The sequence below is a fragment of the Corvus cornix genome, chromosome 3 (assembly GCF_000738735.6).
Source record: "Corvus cornix cornix isolate S_Up_H32 chromosome 3, ASM73873v5, whole genome shotgun sequence".
In the NCBI taxonomy this organism is placed as follows: domain Eukaryota; kingdom Metazoa; phylum Chordata; class Aves; order Passeriformes; family Corvidae; genus Corvus; species Corvus cornix.
Window position 1 is genome coordinate 57,677,379 of NC_047056.1, and position 12,363 is coordinate 57,689,741.

The 12,363-nt window shown below is 40.6% G+C and overlaps 1 protein-coding gene across 4 annotated transcripts in view; it reads left to right on the forward strand.

Moving 5' to 3' along the window:
• Positions 1–1,298: 1,298 nt before the first annotated feature.
• Positions 1,299–12,363, forward strand: part of AHI1 (Abelson helper integration site 1) — a 91,288-nt gene continuing 80,223 nt past the window's right edge. The window contains exons 1-3 of one of the 4 annotated variants that reach the window (XM_039568988.1): positions 1,299–1,395; positions 5,925–5,996; positions 6,828–6,949. In XM_039568988.1, coding sequence (XP_039424922.1) covers positions 5,987–5,996; positions 6,828–6,949 — 132 coding nt within the window. In that variant the 5' untranslated portion in view covers positions 1,299–1,395; positions 5,925–5,986. Of the gene's footprint in view, positions 1,396–1,741; positions 5,997–6,827; positions 6,950–12,363 lie in introns of those variants that run through there. The other 3 variants (XM_010401256.4, XM_010401262.4, XM_039568987.1) reach the window with 3 other exon arrangements.

The window sequence follows — 12,363 nt, forward strand, 5'->3', positions numbered from 1 at the left end:
TTATTTAATGGAGTTTGGGGTACTACGAAGAACAGAGAGATAAAAAAATGGAGACACACTAAAGATAAAAAAGAAGCACAAGAATGCTGAGGTGTTGGTTTTTGTTTGTGTTATGCCAAGGCAATCCAGGACAGCTACCTTATGAAAAAAGAAATATCCCTAGCTATCACTTGAGTGCATGTAAGCATTTGAGAAAGCAGAGGACAGGTAAGTACAAAAACAGACAGTACCATCTAGCACTAACAACACTTGAGGAACAGGGAAGCCAGGTTTCAGAAAGTGCATTCTTTCAGAAGCCAGTGTAATTCATTGACAGAATTTGAGGGATGCACTGCTTGGGAACTACATCACAAACTCAGGATCACAAGCATTTGCTCACCTCTAGTTTGTGCAAATTGCTGTCAACGGAAGACTAATTTTACCCAACTTTACTTCTGAAAAAAACTAACCATGTTCATCGAAAACTTTGCATTAATTTCTCAAACCTTCTAGTGCATGAGGTACCCTTGGCATCTACAGTTTTAATCTGTTTTTATACAGAAGAAATGAACATACAGTTTTTCCGTTACAACAATGGTAACTTTATTAGGTAATTATCCCTAACGGGGAAAAAGTCCCCCACAACACCGCTTTAATCAACTACTAAATCAGGCAACAAATACAAGTTTCTCCAGTATCTGCATAGCTCGAGGACATCCATTTGTGCCGCTATTTGCAGAAAGCTTGTGAGCACTCCAAGCACTTGTCACTTGCCCTCCTGAGCTCTACAGAGCCCACTACACAGAGACTTTATTCTTCCGGCAGCAACTTCTGTCAGTCTGAACTCTGAGAGCTCATATGTACTTCTGACACTTTTTTTTTAATGGACCATAAAGTATCCGCGGGACGGCTTCCGTTTCTAATGCTTTTCACCGTCTTTCCCCCCCCCCCCCCCACCCCCCCCCCGCCAATTTTCAATCTCACGTTTCCAAACAGGTTTTCGTAAACAGCTCATCACGCATGAGTGGAAAACAATTCCGTCCCCATGCCCCCGGCAAGCTTTTCACAAGCAGCTCATGACGCGGGAGCAGGTTTCCACAAGCAGCCCTGGAACGCGGAAGCAGGCCCGGCACGGCCCGGCGCGGATACCGCGTAGAGCGCGCTGTCCTATCACCGCCCGAGCGCCGGGAGGCGGCACCGGGCCCCGCGCTCCCGCCGCGCCTCCCTGCGCGCCTGCGCCGGCCGCGCCGTTTCCTTGGGAGCCGGGATTGTTTTGGGCGGAACCAGCCGCGCGGCGCTGCGGAGGGGGGAACGGCGGCAACGAAGAGCCCACTGGCGGAGGGAGGGGGGGAGGCGGGGCGGCCGCAGCAGCCGCCGGGCCACGTCGCGGCCGCCAAGGGAGCGGACGGGGCCGACGTGAGTGATGCCCTCGGCGGGGAGCGGGGCCGCACCCCGGGCCGGGCCCCGCCGGGCGTGTGCCGCCGCTCGTCCCAGTGCGCGGCCCCGGGGGCGGATAGGGCTGGGTAACTCCTCCCCGCCGCTGTTCCCTCCCCCGGCTCCCCGGGGCGGGGGGCTCAGCCCGGGGCTGCGTTCGGCCGGGGCCGCTCGGGGGTCGCGGCGGGACCGCGGCCGTTGGCGGGCGGGGAGCGGGAGCGGGAGCGGGAGCGGGAGCGGGAGCGGGATCGGGAGCGGGATCGGGCTGGGGAGCGGCGGCGGCGGTGGGAGCGGCGGGGGCGGGGGCGGGCTGGGCGGTGGCCGGCGCGGGCCAGGGTGCGCGGGGGGCTCGGCGCGCCCCGGGAGGTAGCGGGAACGGGCGGCGCGCCTGGCGAGGGTGCCCGGAGTAGCCCCAGAGGGACCCCGCGGTGACTCTCGGAACAGGCGGCCTAGGGCGAGCCGCGCGCTGTCGCTGTCCGGTCGCGGCGCGGTGGCCGGGGCAGTGCCGCGGGAAGCCGTAATCCCCAGGTCGGTGTTTCGCCCTCGGCTCTTCACGAGCTTTATAGTTCGCTGGGGTGACATTGCGTGGGCAGTTTACTAGTGAATATCCAGTGCTGCTCCGTGCCTGGCACCTTGGGCTCCAACGTGGGGATGCCTCCCTCGCTTGAGGAGTGCGCATCTGCATGCACATCACATCCTTGTTGAATAATTTCATCGGTTAGTCCAGTTGTGGTGTGTGGTTGGAACGTCCTTTTATGCCTTTTAAATCTACCACTGTTCTTCCAGGCAAAGCAGAATGTCACATTGGAAATAAAAATACTTAGGGTGGTCACTTGCTGAGAACACATTTTCGTAATTATAATCTAAAATAAAGCAGAAACTTAATAAACAATAAAAGTCGGCTGTATTTCCTTACATAGAACTGAAGTCCGTAATTTTGCCATCAGTCTGTTTGCAACTTTCTCTTGACTAAAGGTGCCAGATTTCTGGGGGAAAAACCACAACCTCTGAAGCAAAAACTTTCTGATATGTTACTACTAGAAAACGGAGCTTTTTAAAGCTCCAGCTTTTTAAAACGTGTTTTTTAATTAGTATGAGCACAAGATTTTTACAGGCACATCTAAACTGGTAGAAAACTACTGCACTTTTATTAGTATTTATTTGACATGCAAGTACATAGGGAGTTTACCTGGTATGTCACTTAAAGCTGTCTGTCAGTTTTCTGGACTAAAAGACTGAATTTTCGCTGATAAAATTGGATTGGTTTTTGTTGTCAGATTTGTCAATAGTGAAGAAGAACAGATTCATCTCTGTGTAATTTTGCTGTATAATTCTGAGTTGAAGCTCTTTCACATCTCAAAGTAGCAATCCCTACATGTAGCTTAATTAGAAAGCTACTAGTAAAACCCAAGATTTCCCTCTGTGGTCTAAAAGATGAGAAGCAAACAAGGCCTGATGCTCTACTTGTTTTCAGCCACTAAAGTTTATGCTCACTCAGTGCGACAAAAGAAAAATGAAGAATTTAGTTCGGGAAAATTCTAAGTGTGCAATTTTTGTCAGCTCAGTTTCCTAAATGGTTATAATTAGGTAAGAAATTTTTCACTTCCCATTATGTAGTGCAAATTCTGTATGTTCTGCTCATTATAGCATAGGTTTAATTTGTATCTTTTAGTGGCCAGTAAAAGTGGGGTTTGTGTATGGTGACCTTTATGGCACGTTTAGCATAGAGTTCCCTGTATTACAGATGTAGAATATAGCAACTCAGTGAGTATTGTAAAATATGGTGAAAAGAGCAAGCGTTTAATGTAGAATCACTTTTATAAATACAGATAGAATACTGGAGAAGAGCAAACTAGGTTATTTTCAGGAAAGTATATTAATTCTTGGAAGTTTGGGCTTTATGAATTTGTTTTCCTGTTTATTTCTGGTGGCTGAAATATGCCACTGTTCCAGGTATGTGTTTTTGTTGGTCTTGGATTGTATTATATTTACTAACATGGAAGACATCCAATCTGATGAGGCAAAAATGTGTTTTACAAAATTAATGATACCTGAGCTTATTTGCATTGGGGCATGGTGGTTGCTGAACTTTGATATACGATTAAATCTCTCCTATTCTAAGGTGAGATTACACTGAGTAAACAGCCTTGTTCTTATCCTTGTTGATTAATGATCTATATTTACACAAGCCTGATAGTTGCTTTAATGCACCATGTCAAAGACCATGAAGTTCTAAATTGGAAATGCCTTTAAACAATGGCACTGTCATTAGAGGACTTTATCTCTTAATTTTATTGCCACAACAGGGTAGACACTTAATGAATAAACAAACAGCACTCATTGGTGAATTTTGCAAATTACGCATTTTACAGAGAGTGCTTGCGGACGTGAGGTGAGCCTAGCCTTTGTTCCATTATAGTCAAAAAGTATCTGCAAAATTAATATTTTAACCAACCTATGGGATGGTTGGGTTTTTTGTGGATTAATTTATTTAACCTTTGACCAGAAACTCATTTCCATACTTGGAATAGGTATGCACTTTTCTCATTTTGCTTTTGTGTTCTGTATTGTCTCTCATATTTTTTGCTTTAAATTTAAGAGCCCTTCAGTATTTAATTTCTTGTTTCTAACTAGTTTTTGAGGGCTTGTTGAAATCATTCAGCTAATTATAAGATACTTTTCCGTGTTCCTGTGGTCCTCAGTCAATGATTAAAGCGATATAATCTGGTGTATTTTATAAACTTACTTAGTTTTCTACTCTTCTGAATTATGTGGTTTCTAGCCAATTGTGAATTGACTACTTCAAAAGCAGCACTTAGTAAGTTGTAAAATGCCCATTTGGTTTAACCAAGTATAACTTGGAAAAGCAGTTTTATTTTTCAAAGGTGTTTTCTCTTTCCATGAATGGTAAGAAGTGTTATTTTTAGCAGTTACTGGTTTAGTTGTGACAGTAAAGCTTAGCTTTGGGAGTCAGAACATGTTGTAGATAGAGAAAATACTGCAACTTCATCAGTGTCATTTGGAAGCATATTGCAAAACTAAACTTTTTTTTTCTTCCAATGGAGTTTGTTCGGCTGTCCTTACTCTTTTGAAACCTTAAATTGTTGGATACTTAGTATAAATGCTAAAGACATGAAGTTAACTAATTACTCTTGGCATCTGGCTAATCAGCTCTTCTATAATCCTAAACCAACCTGAACACTTTGCCTTTTTTTCCTTAATTTGGTTTAGTTTGGATATCCAGCAAACCAAAGCACTGTAAGTAATGGGTGTGAAATGACCTGAAAGTAACAGGCCTGTGCAAGTAAGGCTGTGAAAGAGATGAGAGGGATGTGAGGGTAGGGTGGTGCGGATGCTTGGGGACCCAAGTATAGCCTCAGCTCTTTCCTATGCTGGTGAAATGTATGTGTCCAGGAGGGATTTTTAGTGCTGAGGGCCAAGTGCTGTATTTGGCTCTCTTCACTGCTAATCAACTCCTGCAGCCTCAAATCAGAGCAGCTGCATGCAAACTGCATGTTAATAGTAATCCATAGTAACTCCTGCTCTGTATCCAGGTGTAGTTTGGGTGAGTGTCAGGTGGCTCGGACCAAAATGGTGCGAGAATAGTGCAACTACACAGCCTGGCAGTATTTAACGCCATGTCTTAATTTGTTCGGGTCAGTGTAGTCTGCAGTGAATGTGAATTGCTGCTGTCTCACAGGATGTGTTACCTAGGGAGAACTCGGAGCTGTCACCTGATGGGCTGTGGGGGACATAGGTACCAGAGTTCATTGCATGGAAGGCTAAGGGGAATATCACACCTGCATAGGAACCTACGCTTCATTAGTTCCACTGTTTACACAACAGCTTTTTGTATTGAAGTTTTTTGTAGAACAGTCTGAATTTTCTTGATGAAAAGATAAACCTGTGTAATATTTTTATTTGCCTTCAAGCTTTGTTTGGATTGCATTTACAGGCTTTTTCCACAACCAGGAGGGCCTAACATTTGTTTTCTTTAGCAAAATGAATTTCATGTAGTTGCTTGTCTGCTTTATGAAAAATACAAATGCTTTATATAAACATAAATATGTAGAGATTTGTAATAAAATTAGATTTGCTGTCAGATACTAACCTTTGCATTGGAAACTATCAGCTGGCTTCTTCAATGATGCTGTCAGGAGACAAACCTGATTAGAAAGGCTTCAACATAAATGGTTTCATGGGTCATTATTATTTCAATAAACTGTTGGGGTTTTTAGAAGTTTGGAGGACTGCAGTGCTGAATTATTTGGCTACTGTCCAGAAATACAGCTAATTAAACTGCTGTAGTGTTGTTTTTTATTTACCCTCAAATAATAAGTATCAGAGCTGGGACTTGATAGTGAAAACTTCTAATAATTTAGACAAATAGGGAAATACTTACTTCTAAATAAAATGTACTCATGCCTAATACTAATTAGCACAGATTGAATTATTAACTTCAAGTCTATGGACCATTTATGTTAATGATGGTTGTTAAATACTTTAAATAGAATGGTGAATTCCGAGGGAGAAGCAGCTGTTGTGTTGAGCCACTTCTAACTGAGGACTGAAAATGCGAGCAGGTAAGGATACTTTGTGTTTGATTTCCACTACATATTTTATGGTTATAACTAGATGCTAATGATAGAAGTTATTTCTGTCCTATATAAATCTTTAATGCTGCATTGGCTCCTTTTAAAGTTCATTATTATAGCTGATTTTCAAAGTGGTGTTATTTTTTTGTTTTAAATTCAGGGGCTTTTTAAAAAGTTGTAATGACAGTGGTAAATACCTTTTGCTGAGGATTCAACAGCCTTTCTCAGTGGTGTGCCAGGTTGCGTTTTGAATTCTTAGTTGCAAATTAAGCATTACCTGAGGGGAACTAGAACACCTATTGCTTCAAGGTTGAAATGCTGCTGATGGCAGTATCATGATTCATAGAAAAGCAGAGTGCTGGCTCCTGGCTCTTACAGGTCTGTCTCAGTATGGTGCTCTTCTGGGTTCCAGGCACAGTAAGAACTGGGAGCTGCTGCTTCTCCTCAAAGACAGTGTGTCACTTCTGCTCATAAACAGAGAGGGCAATAATCTGTCCTCTGCTTTGGCTAGCCCAAGTTTTGTGCTAATCCTGGTGTGCATACTCTTCAAAGTGTGTTTTCTTCAGGAGACAGAGTAGATGGTGCTGTCTTTAGTGACAAGACTGGTGTGTGTGTGTGTCTGTGGAAATCCGCTGCGTTATCCTTGTATGGCTTAAGTTGCCAGTGGAAATTCTTAACTGAATACAAAGTGAATTTGTTGGTAAACTTTCCCTGATAAATAATTCTCATGCTTTGCAATTTTAAAGCATGATTGTGCCCTTTTTTTTAGCAACAGTGATTACTGAGATAGCAAATCATACTCTAGATTTCTTTTTGCAGTTGAAAGTGAGGCAAAGGCAAAAACCAAAGTCCGCTTTGAGGAAATCTTCAGGCGCCATGCTGGCCTAGCAGACACAAAGAAATCAAAGAAAAAGAAGTTTGACTCTCAGGAGAGTATTGTGGTGAGTTGGAACACATGCAGGCTTTGTTTGGTTGCCTTCCTTAACAGAAAAAAGATCAGGAAAACATATTGTTGAAAAAAGATGTAAGCATTTAAATAAAATAAAGTGTAAAATATGTTTCTGCATGTATCCCTTGTTTTTGGTGTGGCTTTTTTGTTTGTGCACCAGCAAAGTGTCCTTGGAGGTATGCCAAAATTATATAGACTATAATACTGGTAAAAAGAAAGTGGCGCATACAGGCATGCACTCATTTAATGTCTACCAGTACTTCTTTGTCCATTCCCTTTTTTCATAAAATTTTTCAAAATCACAGTTGACTTTACCAGGAGTAAATTAGATGTTTGAGAGCTAGTAGAATTAAGTCTGTAAATGTATTTAATTTTGAGAGTACTACATCTGTGTAATACAGGTATGTCTGTCTAATACAGCTGTCAATTGAGAACTGATGAGAAAGTGTAATAATATTAGAGATAATAATTAACTATTCCATTCTGTCCTTTTTTTTAATGTCAGTAATTAGTGACTTTCTCCATTCAGCTTTGTGTTTTTAGTGGTTCCGTGTTCACTTGTCAACTTTTTTTAAAGATTTTGGCTTTAGCTTGTGACTTGCAGATTAGGAAGGATTCTATCACCCTGAATTTATAGTTAGATGACATTTTTGTTTGTGGTATATCTGTCGTTAAAAAAGCCTCAGAAATTCCTCTGAGTTATGGTTCACATTGTAGCCTTTTTCCTGAAGAGGAGAATAAAAGTTCAATACGAGTTTATGCATACCTGATTATTGACTTGGAAGAATTAGAATTTAGAAAGAAAGCAATTTGCTTTGCAGACAGATATTCTGATTTTTTATTTTATTCCTGTTAGGTTTTATATTTTCAGCCTTTTTTCTTACAATTGTATCCATATCAGATTCTGAAAATTCCTTCTTTAATACTCATTTAAGACAAATGAGTTGTATTTTATGTAATGTCATAAATTTTACGTGTAGTTATATATATTAAGTATATTCAGAATAGATATATTAAACTTAGTATTGCTATTTGGTCTTAGATTGACAATTTGAAATTGGATTTTGTGTGTATTTTTAAAAATTTATATTCCTTGATGTATATGCTATTTAGTCAATTGTCTATACAAAGAATCAACGATGTCTAAAAATAGCACAGAGAGTTAGAGGGTGGGTTTTTTCCTTTTTTACTGGCATATATGTAAATAAAAGACTAAATTCTTCCTCAGTTAAGTTTACTTTTTAATGAAATGTTAATTATTAATTCTGTAATATATAAGTATTTTGAACACATAATTGTATGTTCATGTGCAACTACATATTACTCATAAATATTTTAAATTTGCTCTGGTTTTGAAATTTGTTTCCATTCCAGAAGTCTCTGATGTAAAACACTAGTGTTTTGGAGTTATGTAGAAGCACTTAAAATCACAGTGATCTGAATCAAAACTTAGTGGTATGAAGCAAATTAAGAAGCATTTTTAGGATCAGTGTGGAAGCCGAAATTTCTGGCTTTGTTGAAGCTATAAATATTACCAATCAAACCACTTAAAAACTAAGAACTTGAGGAGAGCTTGTATTGAAACCTCTTACTGACCATTTTGAGTATTTCCTTAAAGTGTGACAAAGTTGCAGGAGCTCAGGTTGGTGTTTTCCATGCCAGTTGCATTCGAGTAGAAATTTCTGTAAAAGCTTCAGCAAATAAACAGTCTGCAAGAAATAAGAGTGTGTGGGAGTGGAAGAGTAGGTAGATGGAGGAGGTTGGCTGGTTTTGTTCCCGTTTTCTTCAGTTCATATGATTTAACTGTACAGTTTCAGATATCTTGAAATAATGTGAAATTTGTCAGTGATGGTTGGCTTTGTGTCATGCACTTGCCATAAATGGTCTCCCAGCTTTGATCAAAAACAGGTCACGGTTCAGAGCCTATTTCCACTTGAAATGTTCCAGTCTGTTTCCTTCCTTTGTCTTTGCTCTAGCCTTTCTTAAAGATTAATAAGACTTTTTCCCTTATAGTCCACTGTTTCTTTGAAACCTGAGTTCTGGAGCTGCAGGGGGTTGCTGTGGTTTTAAATGACAGAAGTGAGGATACGGAGAGTGCCTGCCTGCTTGCCTGCTCTGCTCTGTGTGCCCATTGCCTGGAGAGCATGCCTGGAGAGCTAGGAAGCAGTCTGCGTGGAAGAGGAAAGGTTGATGTCTGTAGGGCGGGATGAACTTGAAGCCACAACTGATAGGAATGAAGAGCTTGTAATGGAGATGGAAATACACCTCAACTGTGGCCAGTGAAAGCTCTGGTTTGCTGTTCAGTAAAGAGCCCCTGGGGAAGTAGGTGTGAAGCTTAAAGGCATAGTGGGAAAAACAAGCGCTTGAGACACAGTCAGAAAGTGAATTTGCCAACATCCTTTCTAGGGCAGTCACCATATTTATTTTTTACCAGTTATGCCTCCTATTACAAATTGTTAGAATGAGGCAAGCCTCAGATCAGGTAATGTCCAGGTACATTCATCTATCTAAAGTCATCATGAAAATGATTGAATTTATTTGGTTCAATGCCAATTCTGTGGTTGAAAAGAGGATGTTTAAAATTTTCTACCAGATGAAAAGGTTAGAGATCCCTTTATGAAGGGAAAAATTTCCTCCCTAGACTGTTATCTGATCAGATTACAATATTGGGATGGACAGGCATTGATAACTTGGGTTTTGTACTCAAGGCAGGAGTGCAACTGATTTATCTGGTTTATAGGCTGAAAAGCAGTGAATAATTGTGGAGATTTCCGCTGGATTTTAGCATTTTGGTTTTTGTGTGTAAAATAGGAGAATTGATAGTAGTTGACTATATAACTGATCCACACATTTTCTCAATGTTTTCTGTTAGAAGTTGGTGAAAAAATTCCAAGCCCATCTTATCTCTAAATAAAAATTCTTCTAGCTTTGAGTGTCTACATTTTATAGTCTTACACAAGCAATGGCAGTAAAATTGGTTTCCTAGTACATTAAGGTTTTCTTATACCTCCCACCCAACAAGCCCTCTTCACAAGTACGTTCATTAACAATTCAGTTGTAAGTAAATGGTCTTTTACATGTCAGCTCTTCAGTGGGCTGGCAGTGTCCATCCCTAATTTTTCAAGGTGTGCCTGTGTTATTGTGGGCAGAAATTCAGGTACCTCTGTAAATCTGGTTACACAAGTTTCCAGATATCCGTGACAAAATCACTTGATATGTTGCCAGCTTCCACTCATGCATATTTGAGAAGCCCTTTTGAAAAGGTGTAAGATTCTTAGGTGTTGTCCCTGCTATCAGCTCTGGGACATGAATGGCAGTGATGTGACCTGGGGTTGACTAACTGTGGTGTGAACCTGGAGTGTCAGCCCACTTGTGTGTGCCTTGGCTGGCACCCATCTCCTGCTCTTCTCAAGCCAGTAGTGCCAGCAAGGCTGTTTTCAGGGGAGAGTGCTTCCTCTGCCCTGGTGTAACGTGGCTACAGAGCTGTTTTGAAACAAAGCCTTCTTATTTGTTCCATGTTTTAGGCTGAGAAAGTCAGGTTCAGGGTCAGCAACCCTCTAGAGTTACTCCAGAAACAGGCCTGTCTTTCTCAGCTGCTTTTCCAGCCTAACTCCTTTCTCTAACTCAGTTCTGTGTTTATCTGTTGATGATAGCTCTTAGTTGATACCTCTCACTTCTTTGTTTCAGACAGAGAATCTGTACCAGTAATCCCCACCTCTGCCTGAGTCCTCAGGTTTTTATGAACCTCTTGACTTTTACTTTATTGTTTTGTAACTTCACATCTTTCCTCTCTAATTATATCATGCAATTACAGCATGTGGAAAAGGTAGCCTGAATTGAGATCATACAGGCTGTTTATCTGAGGAGTTTGTTTGAACTGCTGAAGCAGCTTTGTGCTGTCTGCAGTACCTATTAATGTTCCTGAAATTTGCTGTAGTTTGAGATTGTGGTTTGTTTGTGTTATAAGGAAGTAACCTCAAGTTGTGCCAGAGGAGGTTTGGAAAGGATAGTCAGACATTGGAACTGGCTGCCTAAGGAAATGGTAAGAGTCACCATCCCTAGAATTGTTCAGAAGGCCTGTGAATGTGGCACTTGGGAATATGGTTGGACTTGATGATTTTAGAAGTCTTTTCCAACCTGAGTGATTCTATGAATCCATGATTTTTTGTTTGTAGGCAATAATAAATAACGAGTTCTAGTAAGTATTTCAAGCCAGTTTTTGCATCAGGTAGATTCTTTAAGGAGATTATTCTTGAATATCAGAGTTATTTTAGAAACTCTTGACCAGGTCAAAGGTGAGGGCTTTTTGTTTAGGATTTCTCAAATAATTCTACTATTTGTGCTTAGTGGATTGATGTTTTACCAAGGGCAAAAATCAGCATGACCTTAGTTATTGGCCACTGTTGGGTCTTAATTGTCAGTGTGTTTTAATCTTTATTTCTCATACTCTACAGTTGCAGTTATTAATAGAAATAAAGATATGGAAGTGAACAATCTATTAGGAAGCATTATCCTGTTAGGGTTTTTTTTTTTTTTGGTTTATACAGAGCCTGATGCTTTAATTCTTTTATTTTCCGTACTCTGTTCTGTATTTCAAGTTATTTGTATGAAATTTTCCACATCCTCTTGAATCATTGACTTAGAAATAAATATGATGTTAGTGATTTGTTTAAGCAAGTATAAGATGAAGATACAAGGACAATTTTTTCATACTTATTATACATATTGTCCTTTTCTACAAATTTTTGAGGCAAACATGATTCTGTAACTGGTATCCTGAATACAAGGGAACAATGTGTTTATTGAAGAAGAAGGTCTTGGCAAATAAAACTTTGTATGCAGATACCTGTATTTTCTCGAAACTTTTTCATTTCTTTCCATTGTGTTTTAAAGCCCTTCCTATTGTTCCATGTTGAGACTCGAAGAGAGTTTTCTGTAAGACAACAGAGTAAATGAACCTCAGTGACTTTATAGAAGTTACATCAAGGAACAGAGATCTGTGTCTTCACCTCCTTACAGAATTAGACCTCAGTTACTTGCTGTGTTTTTTGGCATTATCATAAAATAATGGTTTGGATTGAAAGGGACTTTAAAGGTGATCTAACCCAAGTGCCCTGCCATGATCAGGAACACCTTCACCCGATCAGGTTGCTCAGAGCCCTTCCAGCCTGACCTTGAACATATCGCAGGAGGCAGGGAATTGGCATTATAACCTTTAGTAACCAGAAATAGAAACCTGAAGGAGAGAGGAAAGGTTACAATGTGTTTTTTATAAAACCATCAAATATTAGCAGCAGAAGTGCTTGAACAAATGCATTAGCTAAAATTTAATTCTGACAAGCAGCTTTCAGTACAAGAGACTACAAACAGCCGAGCCTGAAATCTCTCTCTCACTTGCATTTTCAG